The sequence below is a fragment of the Bos taurus genome, chromosome 4 (assembly GCF_002263795.3).
Source record: "Bos taurus isolate L1 Dominette 01449 registration number 42190680 breed Hereford chromosome 4, ARS-UCD2.0, whole genome shotgun sequence".
Classification (NCBI taxonomy): Eukaryota; Metazoa; Chordata; class Mammalia; order Artiodactyla; family Bovidae; genus Bos; species Bos taurus.
In genome coordinates, this window is record NC_037331.1 from 44198824 (window position 1) to 44225836 (window position 27013).

The 27013-nt window shown below is 38.2% G+C and overlaps 1 protein-coding gene and 1 long non-coding RNA gene across 2 annotated transcripts in view; one reads left to right on the plus strand and one right to left on the minus strand.

Annotated features, from left to right (window-relative positions):
• The window catches only part of FBXL13 (F-box and leucine rich repeat protein 13), a 217002-nt gene that overhangs the window by 52053 nt on the left and 137936 nt on the right, over nucleotides 1–27013 (minus strand). Inside the window, exons 13-17 of the mRNA XM_005205376.5 lie at nucleotides 24917–25015; nucleotides 24252–24369; nucleotides 23995–24157; nucleotides 17023–17142; nucleotides 16166–16292 (exon numbers count right to left, since the gene is read on the minus strand). Of these exons, the coding sequence (XP_005205433.2) occupies nucleotides 16166–16292; nucleotides 17023–17142; nucleotides 23995–24157; nucleotides 24252–24369; nucleotides 24917–25015 (627 nt within the window). The remainder of the gene's footprint in view (nucleotides 1–16165; nucleotides 16293–17022; nucleotides 17143–23994; nucleotides 24158–24251; nucleotides 24370–24916; nucleotides 25016–27013) is intronic.
• On the plus strand, nucleotides 12974–17247 carry LOC132345171 (uncharacterized). Its single transcript, XR_009494330.1, has 2 exons — nucleotides 12974–16240; nucleotides 17105–17247. It is a non-coding gene; the product is annotated as an uncharacterized lncRNA (long non-coding RNA).

Genomic DNA, 27013 nt, shown 5'->3' on the forward strand with positions numbered 1-27013 from the left:
CCCATTTTCTCCGCATTTTCACCAACACTTGTTTTTTCTTATCTTTTTGATAATATCTATTTTAACAGGCAAACAATGTTTTAATTTTCCCACATTCCTGTTAAGTGAAGTTAAACTTATGAAGTTACAAAAAGTTCACAAACTTATGAAGTTGCAAAACGAAGTTACACTTTTGCTTAGTGTAATTATGTTATTTGTTGGCAAAAGATGACACATTAAAGAAAACAAAAAACATCAGTATTTTGCCCCATTATAAAATTATAAACATTTGGTCATAATTTTAAAAGAACCAAGTTTTATATATGAAATTGAACTGTATGAAACCTTGTTAATCAGTTTCACAATCTGAAAGATTTAGTCTTTACAACTTGGATGTGGCTTTTTTTTCTGAGAGACGGGGCTTTCAGAAAAAATCTAGGCATTATAGAATACTAACATTAGAATAAAACATAATGTAATTTATCTGATAGCCACATTGCCACAAACCACCCTTGTTTATAGTATGTTTCAGTTAGGAAAGTGTCAGCAGTTTAATAAGGCACACCAGAACAGTAAATGCTGCTGTTGCTGCTAAGTCGCTTCAGTTGTGTCTGACTCTATGCGACCCCATAGATGGCAGAATTTTATAATCTATTCTGCTTTGATTAAAGAAAATCTCTAGAAAAAATTTATATAAAATTACATAAGATTGCATAGTTTGTCCAACTTTTAATTCATTTTTTCTTGAATATTCTTTATAAGTATAGCTTGTAGACTTTCAAGATTAAAACACTAATACAAGCCTCTCTTCCATAGTTATGAGATAAGCCTTTATAAAGGTATGATGAAAATATGACAAATGATAAATAACTACATTATTACAAGGAGTTCATACAAGTTGGCAGAAATATTGAAACCCCCAATATATAAATGACTAAAGAATATAAACATAAAATTCACATAAGAAAAAATACAATCACAATGATAAATATAGGCGGAAATTATATTGCTAGAATTTTTTAAATGCAAAATCAAATAGCAATAAAGTTATAATGTATATCTATTTTTTGTTGAAATTAAAACAGCCAATATTGGTGAATGAGTATAAGGCCAGCCTACTTATTTTTTTAGTTGATGGCAATAAAAATTATTACAATGTATTGGGAAAGCAAGTGACCAAAACAACAATAAAATATCCTGTTCAAAGAAGGGAAGATTTGAGGGGGAGAAAGGTTAGTAAAAACTTTGGGGCAGGTTTCTGGTCTTGTTCCTGTTTCTATACTGAAACCTAGAATTACTGCCTTAAATATAGTAGGGACTAGATAATTAAGTACCAAAAGAAGGAGGAAAAAAGAATGAGTGAATAAGTAAATAAAATGCCTCAATATGAAAAGTAATTTAGAATAACTGGGGGAAAAAAAACAATACATGGGTGCATTATTAAATTCTTATATATATCAACAAAGATTATATAAAGTATTAACACCATGCATATTTCCTTTACAAGACCCACAACAGTTCTAGAGAGTTTACTGTCTGTTCCAAATAAACTGTAACAGCACAAAAACACCAATATTCAAGCAAAATATTAAGCTTTGTATGTTAACATATACAAGAATGTATGTATATGAACAATTTTGTTTAACAGAAATTAATATATCCTTCTCTGTCTTCATGTTACTTGGTCCATCTGTGAAGTTCAATCTTGCTTTCTGAAACATCACTTCCCTTAGTTCCCATGACATCACTCCAAACTCTTTCCTTATCTACTGCTCTGGATGTTCATTTTCAGCTTTCTTTGTGGCTTTATCTTCCAAATCCACCCAGTAAGTATCCGAGTTCCCTGGAGCTTTGAAGTTGACCTCTCTTCTTCATATGTCTCTCATCCATAACTTCAGGCACCTCAGCCTTCTCTACAGCTGGCCCAGGATCTCTCCTCTGAGCTCTAGAGTTTTTAAATTAAACACCTGAATGTGCCATAAGCATCTGAAATTTAGCACTGTTACTTTCAAAGGACTAGTATTCAAACTGGAAACCACAGTGTTTAATGAGTTCTTCCTACTGTTTCTTCTGGTTTAAGCAAGAAGTTTGGTTAAAGTTGAATAACTCGTGGTAGACTTTTCTTCAACTTAATTAAGTACATTGTTCCTTTCTCTGCATTTTACAACTTTTATGACTCTCTCTTTGTTTTGATCTTTTTGTCTTAATTGAATATAGTTAATTTATAATGTTGTGTTCATTTCAAATGTACAGCAATGTGAATATATAGTCTTTTTCAGATTCATTCCATTATAGGCTTTTAAGATATTGAGTATAGTTCCCTGTGTTATACAGTACGTCCTGTTGTTTACCTATTTTATATATCAGTTCAGTTCAGTTCAGTCACTCAGTCGTGTCTGACTCTTTGCGACCCCATGAACTGCAGCACACCAGGCCTCCCTGTCCATCACCTACTCCCAGAGTTCACTCAAACTCACGTCCATCGAGTCGGTGTATATAGTACTGTGTATATGTTAATCCCAAACTCCTAGTTTATCACCCTCTACCCTGCTATCCCTTTTGGTAACGGTAGTTTGTTTTCCATGTATGACTCTCTCTATAGCACCTAGATTTCTCTACCTGGGAAATCTATAAATATAATCCATACAATTTAGGATATTTAATATCTGATTACAGGATGTTGGAAAACACATCCTAAGAAATAAGGTGGAATTTGGTACACAAGAGTCTAGGATGACTGACAATTTTGATATAATTATTGGAGGTGTGAAAAGTGAAGTTGTTTAATCATGTCCAACTCTTTGTGACCCCATGGACTGTAGCCTAGCCTCTAAATATCTCTTACTCATCCTCTTAAATAGATCTTCCTTACTGTTATGTCTCTGTACACAAATCGTTTTGAGTCCTACTCTGAGTTTTGCATTGGCTCCCTTTGTATATAGCACATAGTCTGATTTGCTTTGCAAGGCACCCGAGGCCATATTCATTCTATCCTCCACCTCTTTCTCCAGCCTCATCTCCTGCCACATCCTCTATCTCAGGCCATGCTCTGACAATACAAAGGTACCTGTGGATCCCCAACTCATAACCCTCTCTCATATCTCCATGCCTTCCTCCCTGCTTCTTCCTTCACTAGAATGCTCTTCTTTTCTTCAACTTACAAACACCTACTAAAGCTCTTAGCTGCACCTCAAAAACTGAAGCCCATCTCCTGACTCCACCACAGAGACAACAGAGACAGAAGTACTTACCTTCCAAGTCATTCTTGCTGCCAAGATGCAGTGCAGTGCACATAACTCCATAACAGCAAATATACCTCATTATGTCATAGGTCTGATAAATTATTGCTAGTTTACCATGTGCCATATACTTACGTTGGAGAAGGCGATGGCACCCCACTCCAGTGCTCTTGCCTGGAAAATCCCATGGACAGAGGAGCCTGGTAGGCTGCAGTCCATGGGGTCACTAAGAGTCAGACATGACTGAGCGATTTCACTTTCACTTTTCACTCTCATGTGTTGGAGAAGGAAATGGCAACCCGCCTCAGTGTTCTTGCCTGGAGAATCCCAGGGACGGGGGAGACTGGTGGGCTGCCGTCTATGGTGTCGCACAGAGTCGAACACGACTGAAGAGACTTAGCAGCAGCAGCAGCAGCAGTCCTTTCTTGGACTGGATAGTCCTGGGTCTTCCCAGATGGCTCAGACAGTAAGAGTCTACCTGCAATGCAGGAGACCTGGGTTCGATCCCTGGGTCGAGAAGATCCCCTGGAGAAGGAAATGGCAACCCACTCCAGTGTTCTTGCCTGGAGAATCCCAGGGATTGGGGGAGCCTGGTGGGCTGCCGTCTATGGGGTCGCACAGAATCAGACACGACGGAAGTGACTTAGCAGCAGCAGCAGCATATACTTAGGTTAAGCAGTTTACAGGTCTTCACAACACTATGAGGGAAGTAATATTATAACTACTGCATTAAAGAGAAGGTAATGGAGGCACAGAGAGGTTAAGTAACTTGCTTGAGCTCTCATAGTGTAGTGACAACTGTGAGGATGTAAAGCCACGCTCTGAATTCCTGCTTTTAGTAATTTTTAGCCATGTAGTACTGTTACTCTTGGTGGTATTCTTTTCCCACTAGGCTATACCTTGAGACCAGGAGTGTGTCTATTAGTTTAGTACTCCTAGACACTTTCATAGCCTTTGACACACAGCTGACAATGAGTAAGTATTTGTGAATGAATGAGTAGTCTATTTATAAAATTATCTATTTTTATGAACCCAATTTTCTCTTATCTTGCTAGTATACTGTCGTAATTCTTGAGTGGAATCTATTTCCCTCTGTAATTGTGCAGCTTCTCTGGTGGCTCAGATGGTAAAGAATATGCCTGCAATGGGGAGACCGGAGTTCAATCTCTGGGTTGGAAAGATCCCCTGGAGAAGGGAATGGCAACCCACTCCAATATTCTTGCCTGGAAAATCCCATCAACAGAGGAGCCTGGCAGGCTACAGTCCATGGGGTTGCAAAGAGTTGGACACAACTGAGCGACTAACAGTTTTGTAATTGTGTGAATCATTGTTTACATTTCATATGTTTCTTTCTGAAGCAGTCACTGTATTCAGTACTGCTTCAGTTCAGTTCAGTTCAGTCACTCAGTCATCCCCTTCTCCTCCACATTCTTTTAGGAATAAAGAACAAAACTCTTATCTGAAAATACGTTTTATCTCGATTAACACATCCTCTTTCTAAAATCACTGATAACACTATCTTGTACAATGTCCATGAAAATATATCTTTAACCTCAAAAGTGATCTTTTACACTCTGGTTAGCAATTACAATTTTGTAAAAATAATTTGCCTTTTCTTTTTAATTATTTTTATTTCTATTTACTTGATTATTAGTATGGATTTTGTAACGATACTTTTTAAAATGTGCAAACCTTTCCAATCTAATTTACCAACCTACAAGTCTAAAGGAAAGCAGGCTTTGGTCAATACACAGAAATAGGTCCTCTATATGTTTGTGGAGGGAAAGAAAATAAGCATCTCCGTTTCCTGGAAATAGAGTAAGTCACCTTGGGTCTACTTGCCTCCTACCTGGTAGAAGTTGAGAGGAAAGTTATATCAACCAAAGATTCTCCTGGAGGGAAGTGACAAGCTCACGTTGGTCACTTCTTTTTTGCCATGATTTTAATAGGCATTTTTCTGGAAACAGGAGAAAATTGACTGGAAGCTCTATGAGGAAAAACCACTGTTGCTAGTGATGGGACCAGCAGATTTATATAAGGCCGCTGGCTGTGAAAAGCAGCCTAGAATGGACTAAAGAAAAGTCCAGCTCCATAGGAAAAAGTTCAATAGGGCAAACTTCTTATGTGTGTGTTTTTTTTGCTTTTTTTTTTTTTAATCCAAGGCAAATCCATTTATCTCTGAGTTATTCTGCTTTCTGCTTTCTTTTAACTCCCCTTCTTTCTGTTGCTTAAATCTCAAGTAATTTCCTGTGCTTCCCGCTTTAGGAGTTGTGGTGCACTAAACCTCAGCCTTTATTTGTGCTTGTGTTCCATGCAGATGGGTGGTCTCTTGAAAGCATATCATCAGGTTAAGACGTGCAGCTGTAAGCATTCCCATTCTAGCTCAGATCATAGCTAAGAAGATGTGGCAGTTTGAAAATCTTGTGTTTGGTTTAGAGAAAGAAAATGGTACCAGATCCATTCATTCCCTTACTCACTACTCACTGATCAAATATTTTACACACCTTTTATGTATTAGGTGTTATGCTGGGCATCCCAAAGATGGGACAATCCATCTTCTACCCTGAAGAGTCTTACAATGTTGTAAGGAGGCAGGCATGGAAAAAAAATATTAAAATACATTGAGTGACTCAAAAATATATTGAGCTGATTGCTTTATTGGAGACATTAGCAAGGACAGTGGAAATACAAGGTGGGGAGATCCTAAGCTTTGCCTGGGAATTGCCCAGGAATTCCAGGGGAGCTTCACACAGCTGAAACTTGAGGGATGAGCAAGAAGTTAGCAGATAGACAAGAAGAAAGGGTGTTTCAGACAGAATTACTCACAGAAGTGAGAAGAAAAGAAGAGCAAGACATGTCTGAGGAGCTGTAGGAGAATCAGTTCTGTGTCTCTGGAGCTAAAAATGAAGGTGGAAGTTATCTGGAAGTGAGGCTGCACAGATGGGCAGGAACCACCTTAGGAAGTCTTGGTCCCCCAAACTAGATTGTTTAGATTTTATACTGAAAGCAATGGAGATCTCCTGACAATATATGAGCAAAGAAGTGAAAGACTCAGATTTGCATGCTGGAAGATCACACTGCAGCAGAGTGAAGAATGGATTGAGGACAGTGATGCTTAAGGCAAAGAGGTTAGTAAGAAGAATGATGCTTGAACTGTGGCAGTGGCAGCAGGGATGGAGAGGAGGCAGGGGGACAGAATTGAGAGAAGTTTAGACTACACTAATTATTGTTAAAGACCTCACGCTGGCTTCTTTCTATTCTTATATATTACTTAGTCTTAGAGATTTTTTTTTTCTAGATCTGAAATGATCTTATTTACAGTTAAACTTAATATGGAAAACATGCCAATATTCAATACAGTTCAGTTCAGTTCAGTCATATAGTCGTGTCTGACTCTCTGCTTCCCCATGGACTGCAGCACGGCAAGCTTCTCTATCACCAATTCCTGGAGCTTGCTCAAACTCATGTCCATCGAGTCGGTGATGCCATCCATCCATCTCATCTTCTGTTGTCCCCTTCTCGTCCTGCCTTCAGTCTTTTCCAGCATCAGGGTCTTTTCCAAAGAGTCAGCTCTTTGCATCAGGCAGCCGAAGTATGGAGCTTCGGCTTTAGCATCAGCCCTTCCAATGAATATTCAGGACTGGTTTCCTTTAGGATTGATTGGTTCTATCTCCTTGCAGTCCAAGGGACTCTCAAGAGTCTTCTCCAACACCACAGTCCAAAGCATCAATTCTTCAGAACTCAGCTTTCTTTATAGTCCAACTCTCACATCCATACATGACCACTGGAAAAACCATAGCTTTGACTAGATGGACCTTTGTCAGCAAAGAAATGTCTCTGCTTTTTAATATGCTGTCTAGGTTGGTCATAGCTTTTCTTCTAAGGAGCATCTTTTAATTTCATGGCTGCAGTCACCATCTGCAGTGATTTTGGAGCCAAAATAAATAAAGCCTGTCACTGTTTCCATTGTTTCCCCATCTATTTGCCATGAAGTGATGGGACCAGATGCCATGATCTTCGTTTTTTGAATGGTGAGTTTTAAGCCGGTTTTTTCACTCTCCTCTTTCACTTTCATCAAGAGGCTCTTTATTTCCTTTTCACTTTCTGCAGAGTGGTGACATCTGCATATTTGAGGTTGTTGATATTTCTCCCGGCAATCCTAATTCCAGCTTTGTGCTAATCCAGCCTGGCATTTTGCCTGATGTACTCTGCATACAAGTTAAATAAGCAAGGTGACAATATACAGCCTGACAAATTCCTTTCCAATTTGGAACCAGTCCATTGTTCCATGTCCAGTTCTAACTGTTGCTTCTTGACCTCTTTATGGATTTCTCAGGAGGTAGTCTGGTATTCCCATCTCTTGAAGAATTTTCCACACTTTGTTGTGATCCACACAGTCAAAGGCTTTAGCATAGTCAATGAAGAAGTAGATGTTTTTCTGGAATTCTCTTGCCTTTTTTTATGATTCAACGGATGTTGGCAATTTGATCTTTGATTCCTCTGTCTTTTCTAAATCCAGCTTTAACCTCTGGAAGTTCATGGTTACTTACTATTGAAGCCTAGCTTGGGGAGTTTTGAGCATTACTTTGCTAGCATGTGAGATGAGTGCAATTGTGTGGTCATTTGAACATTCTTCGGCACTGCCTTTCTTTGGGATTGGAATTAAAACTGACCTTTTCCAGTTCTGTGGTCACTGCTGAGTTTTCTGAATTTGCTGGCATATTGAGTGCAGCACTTTCACACCATCATCTTTTAGGGTTTGAAATAGTTCAGATGGAATTCCATCACCTCCACTAGCTTTGTTCGTAGTGATGCTTCCTGAGACCCACTTGACTTTGCACTCCAGGATGTCTGGCTCTAGGTGAGTGATCACAGCATCAAGATTATCTGGGTTTTTAAGATCTTTTTTGTACAGTTCTTCTGTGTATTATTGTCACCTATTCTTAATATCTTCTTCTTCTGTTAGGTCCATACCTATCCTTTATTGTGCCTTTATTGTTTCTATCCTTTATTGTGCTCATCTTTGCATGAAATGTTTTCTTGGTATCTCTAATTTTCTTGAAGAGATCTCTAGTCTTTCCCATTCTGTTGCTTTCCTCTACTTCATTGCATTGTTCACTTAGGAAGGCTTTCTTCTCCTTGCTATTCTTTGGAACTCTGCATTCAGATACTTATATCTTTCCTTTTCTCCTTTGCCTTTTGCTTCTCTTCTTTTCATAGCTGTTTGTAAGGCCTCCTTAGACAACCATTTTGCCTTTTTGCATTTCTTTTTCTTGGGGATAGTTTTGATCACCGTCTCTGTACAATGTTACGAACCTTCATCCATAGTTCATCAGGCACTCTGTCTATCAGATCTAATCCCTTGAATCTATTTGTCACTTCCACTGTATAATCGTAAGGGATTTGATTTAGGTCATACCTGAATGGTGTAGCGGTTTTCCCTACTTTCTTCAATTTAAGTCTGAATGTGGCAATGAGGAGTTCTTGATCTGAGCCACAGTCAGCTCCTGGTCTTGTTTTTGCTGACTGTATAGAGCTTCTCCTTCTTTGGCTGCAAAGAATATAATCAATCTGATTTTGGTATTGACCATCGATAATGTCTATGTGTAGAGTCGTCTCTTGTGTAGGGTGTTTGCTATGACCAGTGTGTTCTCTTGGCAAAACTCTGTTAGCCTTTGCCTTGCTTCATTTTGTTCACCAAGGTCAAACTTGCCTGCTACCCCAGGTATCTCGACTTCCTACTTTTGCATTCCAGTCCCCTATGATGAAAAGGACATGTTTCTTTTGGTTTTAGTTCTAGACGGTCTTGTAGATCATCATAGAACTGTTCAACTTCAGCTTCTTCAGCAATAGTGGTTGGGGCATAGACTTGGATTACTGTGATGTTGTATGGTTTGCTTTGGAAACAAACAGAAATCATTCTGTTGTTTTTGAGATTGCACCCAAGTACTGCATTTCAGACTCTTGTTGACTATGAGGGCTATTCCATTTCTTCTAAGGGTTTCTTTCCCATTGTAGTAGATATAATGGTCATCTGAATTAAATTCGCCCATTCCAGTCCATTTTAGTTCACTGATTCCTAAAATGTCAATGTTCACTCTTGCCATCTCCTGTTTGACCACTTCTAATTTATCTTGATACATGGACCTAACATTCCAGGTTTGTATGCAATATTGTTCTTTACAGCATCAGGCTTTACTTCCATCACTAGTCACATCCACAACTGGGCATTGTTTTCTCTCTGGTTCAGCCTCTTCATTCTTTCTGGAGCTATTTCTCTTTATTTCTGAGCCTTTCCCTCAACACCTGTTACTTTTCCTGCATTACTTAACTTTCTTTGAGGTAGGGCCTCCATCCACCCAAATTCAGATCTGGAATCATTCTTATCCTCTTGACCTCTAGGCCCTTATCTTCCCCATCTAGTCAGTCACCAAATTCTTTCAGTTTTACCTCCTAAGTAGTCTTGACGGTGTTCTTTCCACACTACTACTCTGACCTAGTTAAAAAATGCATCTCTTTCTTTAACTACTGAAATAACTCCCACTACTTTCCCCTCCAATCTATCCCCCAGAGAATTTGTTGTTGTTCAGTTGCTAAGTTGTATCTGACTCTTTGTGACCCCATGGACTGCAGTATGCCAGGCTTCCCTGCCCTTCACTCTCTCCCAGAGTTTGCTCAAACTCATGTCCATTGAATCAGTAATGCCATCCAACCATCCTATCCTCTGTTCTATGATGACCTACAAAACCTTCTAGAAATAACACCAAAAGAAACATGTCTTTCTTTGTGGCCAAAGTATTGGAGCTTCAGCTTTAGCATCAGTCCTTCCAATGAATATTCAGGGTTGATTTCCTTTAGTATTTATTGGTTTGATCTCCTTGCAGTTCAAGGGACTATCAAGAGTCTTCTCCAGCACCACAGTTCAAAAGCATTCATTCTTCAGCATTAATTCTTCTTTATGCTACAGCTCTCACATCCATACATGACTACTGGAAAAACTATACAACGGACTGGACCTTTGCCAACAAAGTGATGTCTCTGCTTTTTAATATGCTGTGTATGGGATTCCCTGGTGGCTCAGAGAGTAAAGCGTCTGCCTGCAATGTGGGATACCCGGGTTCGATCCCTGGGCGGGAAGATCCCCTGGAGAAGGAAATGGCAACCAACTTCAGTATTCTTGCCTGGAGAATCCCACGGACAGAGGAGCCTGGCGGGCTACAGTCCACGGAGTTGCAAAGAGTCGGACACGACTGAGCAACTTCACTTTCACTTCACTATGTTTGTCAAAGCTTTTCTTCCAAGGAGCAAGTGTCTTTTAATTTCATGGCTGCAGTCACCATCTGCAATGGTTTTGGAGCCCAAGCAAATAGAATAACCCAGATAATCTAAAATGGGAGGCTGACCATGACTGTGACTCCCCTTCTAGGTGCTACTTCATCATTTATTCAAGTCTAGACTCCTTGGCATAGCGTGACATTCTATTGGTAACATCTCCTTTTCACAGCATGTTCTAGCAGTACTAAGCTACATAAAGTCCCCTGAGTAAGCAAGCATAGGCATGCTTTTGTGTTAGACTGGCTGAGTTAATAGATCCCTTTCTCTGCATCCTGTATCACTCCATCTTCCATACCATATTTAAATGAGTCACACTTACTCTTCCAAATCAGGCTGCAGGGAACAAATCTTACTCATATTTGGTATTGTAGAGCTCAGCATTTGTTCCTTAATTCAGTGAATATTTATCAAACATCTACTACCCTCAGGATTCTGAGAAAACAGCAGTGAACAAAATTAAGTCTCAGCCTCATGGGTGTTACATTCTCGTGAGGGGACGCCGGGAGATGGCCTACACAATGGACACTTAGGGTGAACATTTTTCTAGTGCTGATGGTGAAAAATTTTGAAAATCAGGCAAATGAAAGAGTCTTCTTAAACCACTGTCTAAGCATATGTCTGGAGCATAGCTCTGACTCATTTTTCCTTTAAACAAGTATGGGTGGTGACTAAGACAACCTAAGCAACAGATTTAACTGTCCTAACTGGGGATCCTGTGGTCTTCAGTAAATGATAATTCTCCTAACTAGCAGAAAACATGTTCCCATGTATGTGGAAATATAACCTTATATTCAAACAACCCTCTGGGGTAATAAGGAATGAATAACATCCTGCTGAATTAGACATTAAGAAAAGGCTATAGAAAATTAAAGATTTTTAAAGATACCATAAAATATCATCATATTAGTAAGCTATTTCCTTCACTTACAAACCCTATTCTCTTTATATTGGAAGATGAAAATTGATATCCTTCCTCTTTCTGTAAAATATGCTTATTAGACAACTTCCTAAACAATTTTTATTCTTGGATGATGTAATAGATTAGTCACTATTTTTCTAAAAAGGAATGGCTAAAGACAATAAAATTATTAAAAGGAATATATAAAGTTTGAAGTAACTGTTCTCTTCCTTGCTGTCCCCATTTAAATTAGTTTTCTCAGTTAAATATATTGCTTGATTTCTAAATATCTATAGTTTTTTCTTTGCTGATTAACTTCCTCATGAGCATCCATGATTTTCCAAACATAAAAGCCCATTACCCATGCAACCTTAAGGAGCTCTTCTACCTTCGAGTAGTAAATTTCACTGATTTCCCTGCTTATTTCTAGAGCTCTTCTACATCTCTGTATAGCTGTCTTACAGGTGACTCAAACTAAACATGCCTGTTTCCCCAACCTGTAGCAATCCTTCTCCTCCCACTGTGGAAAGGACACAGCTCAGTAAGGGATACCACCATTTATACAGCCACTCAAGCCAAAAATCTGGCATCGTCCTTGATTTTCTCCTTCTCTTCCTTACCTCCATATTCATTCTGTCTCTAGTTCCCATTGATTTTTTCTCCAAATGTCTCTCAAATCTGCTGTGTCAGCCTTTCTACCATCTCCCTGGTTCTAGCCCTGATACTGACCCTCATAATTTTTCACCTGGATTACTGCTTTATAATCAGTCACTGACCATTTATGCTTAGTCACTCAGGCATGTCGGACTCTTTGTGACCCCCTGGACTGTACCCTGCCAAGCTTCTCTGTTCATGGGATTCTCCAAGCAAGAATACTGGAGTGGGTTGCCATTTCCTTCTCCAGGGGATCTTCCTGACCCAGGGATCGAACCCAGATCTCTGGCTTTACAGGTGGATTCTTTACTGCCTGGGCCACTAGAGAAGCCCTAGTGCATTATTCCCATGTCTATCCAGCAGATAGAGTGATCTTTTCAAAATTTCAGTTTTAATACGTTATGGCCTAATTGACAATACTGAATGTCCTTTTATTGCCAACAAGGCAGAGAACAAATTCCTCACTGTGGCTTCTGGGCCCCTCATGACCTGGCCCCTGCCTACCTGTCCAACATCATCTCTCACCACTCTCCTCACAATCAAGCTATATCCAAATGTGCAGATGTCTTTAATGCCACCGTACTTTCAAACTCTTTATCTTTGTGCAAGCTGTTTCTGTGACTTACCACATACCCCTTCTCCTTCTCTTGTAAAAGAAGGTCTTCTCTGACTTTGATTTAGGTTAAGTTTCCCTTCTGTTTGTTTCCCGCACCCATCTCGTTTAATGACCATTGTTCCACACCTGTCTTCCACTAGAATATAAGGGCTAGGAGGAGGGGCCGGGTCTGTTTTCCTGATTCCAGTACCCTTAGCGCTAAGCACAATGTAGTCAGAATAAATATTTGTTAGCTAAATATATAGTATGATTCAAACTGAAAACACTATTGAAAAGAATCGTGAGTGAACATAATTATTAGAAAACATATTTTTTCCCAAAGGTATAAATGGTCACATTTGACCTCTGGTAATATCTGCAACATTCCAGAGTTTAAATCCTAAGTGTTAAATCTGTAGTCATATTTGCACTTCATCAGACCCACAGCCCAGGCTGGTGTTAGCTGCCCAGTTTGACATCTGGGCTGACTCATTTTAATTTGGCTGTTTGAGGTTAGCTGCTGTTGTGCCTTGTGTTGTCAGTCATTTGCCTCTTAGGTCAGAATTTCACTGATTGGAAGGAAGAAAACAATAGCCTTCAGAAGACTAATTTTTCCATCTTTTAGCAGAAAACAACTAACTTTCTTCTCCACAAGTATTCTTTCAGATTGTTTAATTTTTTTTTTACAAGAAAATAAAACAGTGAATGGGACTTGAGGCTATATCCCTAAACTTTATACTTATCCTCAGTTGATAAAAATTTTAATATATGATCTTTGAAAATAAAAACTGAGTTTTTCACAAATGCTGAAAACTAAGATCGAGCATCTAAACCTCCTTTTGTGAATTCAACAATTGTTCACCAGATACTTCAGGTTGTGAGGAGTGCTGTGGTGGAATTATATTTTGATGTAATCATAATGTGCTTTGATCCTTCTCATTACCCTGTGATCCTTCAGACAACAGCTGGGCCTTCTGCTTGTATGTGTCAGGGAAGGGTTTTTACAGAACAGCACAGTAGAAAAACATCCTGGACTTAAAATTCTAAACCCTGAAAGACTTGGAGCATGACGTTTTTAAAAACCATATAATCAGTTGGAACATGTCTTCCACCCCCAGATTAGATAAAGAAACTATGCCAAGAGAAAAGACAGGGAGCAAAGAAGAGAAGAGGGGAGAGGAGAAGAGAAGGGAAAGGGGAGGGGAAGGGAGAGAGCAGAGCAGGAAGGAGGGGAGCTTGGAAGAAGAAGAGGGGAAGGGAGAGCCAGAGGGAAGCAAAAGGATGAGATGCTGGGGTACAGGGCCCACTTCCAGACCTCCCTGGGCTCTATCTCCTGATAGGTTGGGAATATAAGAGTACATGAGAACTCATTCTATCTTTCCCTCGTATGCTTGTGAAAAACAACAAGGGATCAGAGTTTCCCTATGCTCATCATTGTACCAGCTAAAATCTAATGAGGAAAATAAAAACAACTCTTGTTTGAAACTGAGGAAATATAATCGTGAGAGAAAACTGACTAATAGGTATTAGACACCTTAGGAGCCTAATGGAATAAGGACAAAATCTAGATATTAGCAGTAGCAGGAAGCCAGTACCATGCCTATGCTGGAAGGACAATGGAAAGAGATAGTGTTTCTGACAGCCCAAAGTCCAAGGTCATGTGGGAAACTGGAACCACAACAATCCTGACCAAAGGGAGTAGATCACAAAAGAAATGCAGCTGATAATAATAATGCAGGGAAAGGTGGACAAAAACCCTGGCCTCTCTCTGCTTCCGACCCTCCTGTTGTTCATAGATATTTTACAAGCACCAAACCCAGCTGGAATCTAACTGACATGTCAGCCACTCTGTAGGAGAGTAAGAAGGGTGAGGCATGGGTCTGAGAACAAATACACCCAGATGTAAAAGTGGGAAATGTCTGCAGGGGATGTCTGGGACTGTGGGCCTAAGAAGGCCTCACAGAGTCCCACACCTCAGGATGACCCAAAGGGGCCCAGAGCAAGGCACATACGACAGGGGAGCCCCAAAACTTGAGGGGACCTTGGAGCTGGGACAGGTAATATAGATCTGGGATTTCCCTGGAAGGAAACCAAAGACCAGATGGGCTGTCAAAAGACAGCATTGAGAAGACCAGGCTTGATTTCACCGTAATGAGTTGACTACATGTAATTATCCCAACTTCCCCATCTCATTCTACATTTAGACAAGACTCCAACACTCCTTAGTTGGTAAAGAAGCTGCCTGCAATGCCAGAGACGTAGGTTTGGTTCCTGGGTTGGGAAGATCCCCTGGAGAAGGAAATGACAAACCACTCCAGTATTCTTGCCTGGAGAATCCCATGGACAGAGGAGCCTGGCAGGCTACAGTCCATGGGGTCGCAAGATTCAGACACAACTTAGCAACTAAACCACCACCAACAACAACATTCCAAGAAAGAGGAGAGGAGACCAGCTAGCAGAATGGAGGCCAAATCTAAATTCACTCTTAGGTAAAGAAGAGAAAGAACTGTACCAATAAACACACACAGTTCTTTATTTAAAAGAGGCTACTGAATGTGGGGGAAAGATGGACATATAACACAGGTATCAGTAATGTGGTGAGAAAGAGGTCATGGTAAAGGAAACACTGAGGTGCAGATGTACACAGAGAAGTTGCTGTATTTGCCTGTACGGTAGGACTTCTCAGAGAAGGCCTCAGAGACAGTGGTATCTGATGAGACTGAGGGATGACTAGGGATTTAGCAAGCAGATGGGGGAGAGATCCTCACCTCTGTTGTCTTCTTCTGTCCCTCCTAATGCTCTGATTTCAAGAGAAGCCAGCATATTTATTGTCTAACTGCAGTCCATTAAAGTCTTTCAGAAACATGACAAATCTCTGGATTTATCTTCATTTTGAATGGAGCAGTGCTGGAAAGGTAGGATGGGTGTGACCTGTGTTTCAGCTCTAATGAGTAGCTACAGCAGCTTGCAGGAAATTAGTTTCTTAAAATATATCCTTTTATAGATTTGAAGAGGCCATTTTTATTCCCCCTCTTGTTTTCATTTTTTAAAAACTTATTTTTTATTGAGGAGGCCATTTTTAGATTTCAGTTTTGAACTAGAGACTTGGATCTAAAAGCACAAAGTAGTCTTTTGGAATGTGTAATCCACAAGGGAAATATATTTAAGCGATCTAAAATATATCTTCACAATGAGCAAATGTCCATAGTTGAAACAAATTTCAGATCTAACAGTCTGATCTGTCAGGACTTTCCTGCAAATATTGTATTTTGCCATTTTTTGAAGTAGAAACAAAACCATTGATTTACAAATAACCTCAACCATCACTATTCCAGAAAAAAATTTCCCAAACTTACCCTTTATAATCCAATAATTTAAGAAACAAATAATTGTTGTTCTCTCCATTGTTTACAAAATAGAAATGATTGTGTTACAGAAAACAATAGAAGTCTTTTTTTTTCTTACCTCATTAGAGATGTCTGTTCCAGAGAGATCAACCGATACCAACGAAAAGATGTTTGCAATAAATTCAACTCCTAGGTCAGTCAGATGTTCACAATTTCGTAAATTCAAGTAGTTTAAATTATAGCACCTGAAAGAAAGTAGCATGAAAAATTACCTTAAACTTTTCATCACCCTGTCAAATAGCAATTTCTTTGCATAAAAACCATCTGGGGAAAGCAAATGCTATTTAAACAAGGATTTTATTTTTCTCATCATAATGTTAATGTTAATAGTAAGCTTAAAAGTGGACAATACACAGCTGAATGAAATATTTTTTCTGTGATTTCATTTCATATTGCAATTTCTGATAAGAAAAAAATATTGCATGCATGCAAAAAAACTCATATATATAAATACCAAGATGAATAACCACTAAAAGGACAAATTTAAATCTCTCCTTTTCCTTACACATTTACTACAAGAATTGAACTTCACCCTGTAGTGTACACAAGACCTTTGACAAGTAAAGAGGATCAAGAATAAATTCACCCACTAGAATATCCCTTGGGATACACTGGAGTAGAGGTTTCCATAGAGACAATGTCCTTGAAAAAGACACGTAAGTCACCCAGGTATAGCTATTTATAACTTCTTGAGTGATTCCATCTCAAACTTTCTCCAAGGTGATATTAGTAATAAACAGAGATAGAAAATATTAATCTATGACTCCAATATCTTACTTGGTTTAACCGAATATTGGACCAGCTTCTAGGCATCCCTGATATTTTCCAAATGGCTTCAAAAGTCCATCTCTGATCTCTCATATCAACAGATATACAGCTACTAATAATATATGTAATATTATTGTTTTATCGTACCGTTCTGATAGTTTTGCCATGGAGGCATCACCCAGGTGGATACAGTTACTTAAGTTTAATTCTCTTATCTTTGTGCTTGCAGGACCATCAAGAAATTGCTTTAGTCCTGTATCACCAATTCTGTAGGAAAGAAAAAGGAAAGCTCTACATGTGATTTTATGTATAAATATGTACAGTACTATTAAAATAAGAGCTACTACATCCAGTACATTTCAGAATGGCAAGGTAATATCTATATCTGGTATTTTGTCCACATTTGTAAACCAAATTTGGTTATATAGCTTTTACTTTAATATAAAATATACAAATGATAGTAATAGATGTATTAATAAAAATGCTATTCCTGTTCATTTGTTCATTTAATTATGTGGCATGACTATTAATAAAACAGATGGCCTGCAAAGTTTCTTCCCTGAAGTTAAAATCTGATCATGTTAAATAGTGCCTGTTGCAATCTCCTGCAAAAGAAAAAGACCAAAACTTAGGATACGGAGAACCAATACTTACAATCAAACTACTATCAAAATCTTGGAGGAATTTCCACTAAGCACAAGTCAGTTTAGCTGGACTAGAAAAAAACCCAGTAAGTTACGTATAGATCCTTTCTGAAGCAGACAAAACCTGATGCTGTAGGAAGACCTTGATCTCAGCCTTCCCACACTGTCCTTAATCAGAGACACCTGTGTGTCAGTGCCACCCCCTCCCATAAGTCCTGCTTTATAACCACTCTCTAAATTATAGTCAACAAGAAACACACTTTTAATAAAATGACAACAAGAAGAAAATTGTGAAGTAGCATTGCTGCAGCTGCGGCTGCTAAGTCGCTTCAGTCGTGTCCGACTCTGTGCGACCCCATAGACGGCAGCCCACCAGGCTCCCCCGTCCCTGGGATTCTCCAGGCAAGAACACTGGAGTGGTTGCCATTTCCTTCTCCAATGCAGGAAAGTGAAAAGTGAAAGTGAAGTCATTCAGTCGTGCCCAAGTCTTAGTGACCCCATGGACTGCAGCCTACTAGGCTGTCCATCCATGGGATTTTCCAGGCAAGAATATTGGAGTGGGTTACCATCGCCTTCAAAGCAAATTAAATAAAATTAACACAGGGAAGGCAATTCAGTTAAAATTCTATGCTAGTAAAAATATTAAATAAGACTAACAGGGTAGTTTTATATTGATTAGGATTAACCCTCAATGAAGAGAATATGGATGGATGTGGAATTTGGAGATCATATTCTTTCCTGCCATGAAATTATGTACAATGAAATGGTGTAATAATGTGGCAATTTAAAATATGTGTGTGATCTAGCAACTTATGAATATGTTATGTGTTAAAAAAATCTTACTATCCATTGAAATTAACACAACATTGTAAATCAACTATACTTCAATAAAATAAATTTTTTAAAAAATCAGATTGGTCTTGGATTTCTTCTCTGCAAGAGAAATACCAAACATATAAATATAACAGTATAAACAGTGTTAATAAAATATCAATTATAAATATATTTTCTGTTATAGAGGAAAAATCCAAGGCCAGTCTGACTTTTTTTTCTGGTAATTTGATTTTTTTTTTTTAGCATTTTAAATCAATTTATTTGCTTCAGAACATTTATAGTCAATTCCGGGCTTCCTGGTTAGCTCAGCTGGTAAAGAATCCTCCTGCAATGCAGGAGACCCTGGTTTGATTCCTGGGTCAGGAAGATCCCCTGGAGGAGGGCTTGGCAATCCACTCCAGTATTCTTGCCTGAAGAATCCCCATGGACAGAGGAGCCGGGTGGGCTACAGTCCATAGGGTCGCAAAGAGTCGGACACGACTGAGCAACTAAACACACACACACAGGCAAAATCATGTTTATGGTCATTTGGTAAATGGTCATATGGTAAATTGGTAAATGGTCATATGGTAAATCAAATCTTAACTCTAAATTTTGGTTGCCTTTGAATATGGATTACAAATTTCTGAATATTAAGTATATTCATAAGCCTAATCATAAAAAACTAAGTCATCCTACAATCTTTTAAAAAATTACCTTTTAACCAAATAATTCTTATAAATACTACTATGAAGACAAAAATCCAAGTCATGACTTTTTATGCAACATATAGTGTTAGTCGCTCGGTCATGTCTGACTTTGCAAAACATGGGCTGAAGCCTGCCAGGCTCCTCTGTCCATGGAATTCTCTAGGCAAGAATACTGGAGTGGGTAGCCATTCCCTTCTTTAGGGGATCTTCTGGACCCACAGATTGAACCCGGGTCTCCTGCATTACAGGCAGATTCTTAACCATCTAAACTAGCAGGGAAGCCCCTTCATGCAAACATAATATAGCATAAATACAAACTGAAGGAAAAATAATTAGGAATTCAAAAAGAACATAATTAAGGTACAATTTTGTATTAGACTTGGCTTTTGACAAACAAAAATGGGTCATGAAAATTAATATAATTAATGTAATTTAAATTCCATGGACTATTAAAGTATATTCAACATGATAAACAACTTAACCATCAACTTTCCCATCAGCCTTACCCCTAAATAAAGACTCCAAAAGATAGAGGTCACATTTTTGTACCATGATGTTATAAAACTAAACGTTAGTTACAAAATTATAATTAAACTACTTAGATATCTGAATACATTTTTAGTAAAAAAGTCTTGGACAAAGAAAGAGAAACTCAAGTAAGTATTATAAAACTATATATCTTTCCAAAATTTATGTATTTAACATAATTTCAATTACTATCTCAATAGGATTTTTTTCTGAAATGTGACAAAAGTATTCCAACATTCATTTGGAAGAATAAACTGGCAAAAATATCTAATAATTTAAAAGAAGACAACTCATGAAGAGAATTTCAGTCTGTTAGATATTAGAATATATTTTGTTGTTGTTCAGTCGCCCAGTCCTGTCTGACGCTTTGCAATCCCATGGACTGCAGCATGCCAGACTTCCCCGTCCCTCACCATCTCTCAGAGTGCCCAAGTTCATGTTCATTGGATCGGTGATGCCATCCAGCTGTCTCATCCTCTGATGCCCTCTTCTCTTTCTGCCCTCAATCTTTCCCAGCATCAGGGACTTTTCCAATGAGTCATCTGTTCACATCAGATGACCACAATACTGGAGCTTCAGCTTTGGCATCAGTCCTTCCAGTGAATATTCAGGGTTGTTCTCCCTTAAGATTGACTGGTTTGCTCTCCTTGCTGTTCGAGGGACTTTCAGGAGTCTTCCCAGCACCACAGTTCAAAGGCATCAATTCTTTGGCATTCTGCCTTCTTTATGGTCCAGCTCTCTCAAACATATGTGACCACTGGGAAGACCATAGCCTTGACTATGTGAACCTTTGTCAGCAGAGTAATGTCTCTGCTTTTCAATACACTGTCTAGGTTTGTCATCGCTTTCCTGGCAAGAAGCAATCATCTTCTGATTTCATGGACTTCCCTGGTAGCTCAGATGGTAAAGAATTTATTAAAGTATAATGATAATAGATAACACTTACTGAGTGTTTATTAAGTGTCAGACACTATTCTAAACATATTATATGAATTGATTTATTTTATCCTCACAACAATCCTGAGTATATACTCTTTATTTCCCCCATTTTTACAGATGAAATACTGTGCAAGATTAGATAGAAGACAGATGAATGATTGAAAGAGAAAAAATTGCCTGAAAACACACGTTTATACACACACACACACATACACATACTGACATGAATCTGTGTTTATATGTATGTATATATAAATTTATATGATAGTCCAGGAAGCATAAATGTCAATAGAAAGGATTATTTCACATAATGGCCAAGCTGATGAGTTAATGTAGTTAGTTGTAAACCTGGCTGTGCATCAAAAGCACCCATGTTGCTTTTTTCAAAAATATGGAAGTTGGTGTTCCATCGGTAGATATTCAGATTCAGTAGCTCTGGGATAGAGCTTGGGCATGTGTAGTTTTATTCAGCTCTCCAGGTGATTCTGATGCTCTGGAATTTTCATTTTAAATCATGAATATTTTTAAAATGTAGCTTTCAAAAATAAATAAATAAATAAATAAAATGTAGCTTTCTATTACTGATTCCTAATATAATTGCTCTGTAGTAAGAGAATATAGTTTCTTGATACCAGTACTATCCAAGTTGTGAGGACTTGCTTTAAAACTTTATACACAGTCCTTTTTTTGAAGGATTGATATGTGGTTGAGAAAAATATATGCTTTGATTTCTCAAATTTCCCATTTTAAGTGTATCTTCTATAGATGAATTTTTAAAAATCTAATCTAAAACTCTAATATTAAACCTCCCCTATCTTGTTATACTCTATTATATTTTTCTTTTTATTTTTTCACTCTGCTACCATATCTTCAGTTATCTTCCAATTTTGTATTTCTCTCTTCACTGAGTTCTAGTCTGCTGATTAGCAATCCATTTTATTTCAATAACTATATCATATTTTTTTATTTCTAAAAGTTAGTTTTTCAAGTTGTTGTTGTACAGTCATTAAGCCATGTCTGACTCTTTGCGACCCCATGGACTGCAGCACACTAATCTTCCCTGTCCTTTACTATTTCCTGGAGTTTGCTCAAACTCTTATCCATTGAATCAGTGATGCCATCCAACCATCTCATCTTCTGTCGTCACCTTCTCCTCCTGTCTTCAATCTATGCCAGCATCAGGGTCTTTTCCAAAGAGTTGGCTCTTTGTATCAAGTAGCCAAAGTATTAGAGCTTCAGCTTCAGCATTAGTCCTTCCAGTGAATATTCAGGGTTTATTTCCTTTAGGATTGACTGGTTTTATCTCCTTGCTGTCCAAGGAACTCTTGAGAGTTTTCTATAGTACCACAGTTTGAAAGTATCAGTTCTTTGGCACTCAGCCTTCTTTATGGTCAAACTCTCACATCCATACCTAACTACTGGAAAAACCATAGCTTTGATTATATGGACCTTTGTAGTCAAAGTGATGTCTCTGCTTTTCAGTATGTTCTGTAGGTTTGTCATAGGTTTGTCACATTTTCTTCCAAGGAGCCAATGTCTACTTCCATGGCTAGTCTAGTTATTTTTATCATATTTTGTTGCCTGCTCATATTTCTGGTTCCATTATCTATTTATTCAAACATTTTACACATAGTTACTTAATATTCTATGATTAATTCTTCTAATATCTGAATTACTCAGCTCAAATGTATACTGCATATCTTTGTACACTTGATGACTCATATCTTCATACATTTGATGGTCTTTAATTGTGAGCATCTATTTATTTGATCTTAATCTATGGGAACCCTGGATGCTTAAAGAGAAGATGCTTTCCTTCAAAAAAGCTTGCAGATAACTTCTTCCAGGGGCTTGGGTACTATCTACTTGAGACTGTTTTGTCCCTTTTGAAGGGTCCAAACACTGCAGAAGTCTCATCCTGCTTCCCTATCTTGAGTCTTACTAAAATTGATTATCTCAATGTCAGTGTTGAACATTTATGCTAATAGCAGCTCCACCTTTTATGTTTGCTTGCCCTCCACTCTCCATCTCAGAGAGTCTGCTCATTGAGAGGATGGTGATGAATCATGAACTACATATTTCTCTTACTCTTTGTAGGCTCAGCAATGTATTGGAAGTATGTTTCATCAAGAATCTAAATTGTTTGTATTAATAGCAAGGAGTCCTTTGAAGTGTTTTGTCAACTATACTGCTAGAAGCATAAAAACCTCCATTTATTTTTAAAATTAATTAACCTACAGAAGCCTGAGTGAAATATATGACTGCAATTCAATTTTATTTCATGTTAATACAAATAGGATTAACTGTTATGTTCTTAGTTGCTCAATTGTGTCCGACTCTTTGCGACCCCATGGACTGCAGCCCACCAGCTTCCTCTGTCCATGGGGATTCTCCAGGAAAGAATATTGGAATGGGTTGCCATGCCCTCCTCCAGGGGAATCCTATCCCAACCCAAGGATAGAACCCAGGTCTCCCGTACTGCAGGTGGATTCTTTACCAGCTGAGCCACCAGGGAAGTCCATTAGCTGTTGTATAATAGCTTCCATATTGTGCTTCCATCATGATGCCAGCTTGTTCATGAGCTTGCAACTACAAGATATCAGCTGGGGCTTTAGTCATCTGCAGGATTTACTGAGTGTGGAGGATCTGCTTCTAAATTCACTTACATGTCTGTTGGTAGGAGGCCTCAATTCCTTATTGGCTATTAACTAGAGGCTTCCTTTCCTAATCCAGGTTTCCCCGTTTCAAATCCTGTCTTTGCCTTCCCTCCCAACCCTCGGTGCCTCCCTATTTTAATAATAGGGACTATGGGTTAAGACTTTGTTTGGCTTAGCTTATTACTCTAACTTGTCTTATGTTATACAAACTATTAACCAATTTCTTTGTAATCACATGCTGTTTTGTTATCTTCTGGCCCCATAATATTTTAAGACATTTACATAGGAAAGAGGCTGAGATATCAATTGGGGAAGACATTTTATCAAGAATTTGATCCTTGCCCCCCTGAGAATGCCAGGTCAGAAGCCTATTTGTAACTCAGGTGAAAAAAACGGTTTCAGTAAGAACTTGCCATCTGTGAGCAGATCCACACAGAGGAAAAATCTAACTAGTACCCAAGAGTAAACACTTCAGTAAGATTGGTTCTTCATAGGCAAGTCAGAAAGTCCATTTGGGAAAAAGACCTATTAACTGAACTAGCTGTGAGAACCTTCACTAGGATAAGTAGCCCACAAATGTTCTAGTGAATTCATTTAATCTTACAAGAGCCTGTGACTCCACATATCCTGAGCATTCCCTGATCATCTCCCCGTGCCCACATATAACTAGTCTGGGTTGGGTGCCCCTCCTTTGTTTTACCACAGAATTCTGCACTTACCTCTACTTAGATCCCTGACTTTCATGTTTACTATACTGACCAATGAACATCTTGAGGAAGCTCAGAACATTCTAGATAATCAGTGTTTCTTGACTGAATGACTGTTTACCTTACACAGTTTGCCAGATTCAACACAGTGAGATGCTTCAAAGGTGAGAGTGATTTGAGGCTACCATCTGTTATTCCCTTGCAGTCTACCATGTAAATGTGACTGATGTTTGGATAACTCTTGTCTATAAGTTTGAAGCATGCATCAGTAATCCTTTTATTTCCTGTTTAAAAAAAAGAAAAAGTTAAGGATTGTATTTGAATCACCACAAGATTAAAAGTAAAAATTAATGCTAAACTACTTTTTATATCTCACACCTTCAAATCGGATCTTTTTGATGTCACAACCAGAAAGAGCTTTGAAAGCACTATCGGAAATATGTGGTGCGCCAATGAGGACTACTGATGAAATACGATGGCATTTCTCAACTAAAGCCTTTAGAAGGGAAAAAATAAAAGGTTAATCAGATTATATAGAACACATTTGTCAAAGTCATGAGATTATTTTTTCTCTCAGTCTTTTCAAAAACGGACACATTAACTATTAAGTTGTCCTATTGTCAAAGAAAATGGGAACTTTTACTTTTTCCAATATACTTTACTACACTTACATTTGAGTAATGTGTAGGAATCAACTAAATGATATCACAAAAGATAGGAATGCATGAGACAATGGAATGCTGAAAGAAATCAGAACCTTTAGAAGCTTAACATGTAGAACCAGATTTAAGGTTTATGCTTAAGCTTACATATGATTTTATAAGATTTGATTGCAATATCATTGAAATAAAAACATCCTAAATGTGAAATGAAGTTTCTTAGGGTATTTAAAGATTCAAATGTTCAAATGTGTGTGTAAATTTCATAATTATATAACATCAACTGCAATGAAAAGCCCATTCATATTTTTCAATAATTCAAGCCACTAGAAAATATGCCTACCAAATGGGACTGAGAAGAAAATGTAGTTTCCAAATACCTACTTTTACACAGTTGTCCGTCAGAGTTGGCATGTCATTGATAGTCAGATGCATTATCCCACTGCAGCTGTTTGCAATGTTCCTGAAGCCTTGAACTGAAATCTGAATTGTACAAAGTTGGTGAAAATGATGGGAGAACCCATTAGCATCACCTCTAATAAAATCCAAAGATAGTAATAACCAAAGATGTGTTATGATTGGTTTACTGTGTTTTAAAATTGAAATCATAACATGCTGCAGACATAAAAAGGAAACACATATTCTAATCTTGATTTCTTTATTTTATTTTTTATATGTATGTTTTGTGAAATGATCACCAGGGTAAGCCTATTTAACTTGTTATTCTATTTTGTATTAAAGTAAAATTCATATAACATAAAATTAGTCACTTAAAGTCTCTTAACTAAGGAGAAATATCAATAACCTCAGATACACAGATGACACCACCCTTATGGCAGGAAGTGAAGAAGAACTAAAGAGCCTCTTGATGAAAGTGAAAGAGGAGAGTGAAAAAGTTGGCTTACAGCTCAACGTTCAGAAAACTAAGATCATGGCATCTGGTCCCATCACTTCATGGCAAATAGATGGGGAAACAGTGGAAACAGTGTCAGACTTTATTTTTCTGGGCTCCAAAATCACTGCAGATGGTGATTGCAGCCATGAAATTAAAAGACACTTACTCCTTGGAAGGAAAGTTATGACCAACCTAGACAGCATATTAAAAAGCAGAGACATCACTTTGTCAACAAAGATCAGTCTAATCAAGGCTATGGTTTTTCCATTGGTCATGTATAGATGTGAGAGTTGGACTATAAAGAAAGCTGAGCACTGAAGAATTGATGCTTTTGAACTGTGGTGTTGGAGAAGACTCTTGAGAGTCCTTTGGACTGCAGGGAGATCCAACCAGTCCATCCTAAAGGAGATCAGTCCTGGATGTTCATTGAAGGGACTGATGTTGAAGCTGAAACTCCAATACTTTGACCACCTGATGCAAAGAGCTGACTCATTGGAAAAGACCCTGATGCTGGGAAAGATTGAGTGTGGGAGGAGAAGGGGACGACAGAGGATGAGATGGTTGGACGGCATCACTGACTCAATAGACATGGGTTTGGGTGGACTTCGGGAGTTGGTGATGGACAGGGATGCCTGGCGTGCTGTGGTTCATGGGGTCACAAAGAGTCGGAGACAACTGAGCAACTGAACTGAACTGAAGTAATCATAGTTTTGAATAGTCACAACTTCTATGTAGTTTCAAAACATATTTATCACCCTAAAAAAAATCCTTTTACGTATTAAGAAGTTGCTCCCCATACACACCTTCCCTAGCCCCTGGCAATCACTAATCTGTTTTCTATCTCTATGGATCTACCTACTGTAAATATTTCTTACAAGTGGAATTATGCAGTATGTGGTCATTTTGTGTCATTTCTTTCACTTGCCCTGATGTTTTTGAAGTTCAAAATATATGTGTCAGTACCTTATTCCTTTTTATGGCTGAATAATATTCTATTTTATGGAGATCCCACATTTTGTTTATCCACTTATCTGTTTTAGATCTTTTGGATATTTTGAATAGTGCTGCTGTGAACATACATGTACATCTATTTGTTTGAATACCAGTTTTAAATTCCTTTGGGTATACACCTAGGAGTGAGATTGCCAGATCATATGGTAATTCTACTTTTAACTTTTTAAAGAACCATCAAAATACTTTCTACAGTGGCTGTACTATTTTACATTCTCACCAGCAATCTACAAGGGTCCTAATTTCTCCACATCTTTGCCAAAACTTATTTTTTATTTTATCATATTTTCCTTTTTCAAAAAATTTCCTGAGTTTGAAGTAGTACCTCATTGTAATTTTGATTTGCATACCCCTAATGACATATGCATTGCAGGCAGATTTTTTACCAGGTGGATACTGGAGTGAGTAGCTTATCCCTTTTCCAGCAGATCTTCCTGACCCAGGAATTGAACTGGGGTCTCCTACATTGCAGGCAGATTCTTTACCAGCTGAGCTACCACGGAAGCCCAATGACTAATGAAATTGAAATTTTTTCATGTGCTTATTAGTCGTTTGAATGTCTTCTTTAGGAAAAT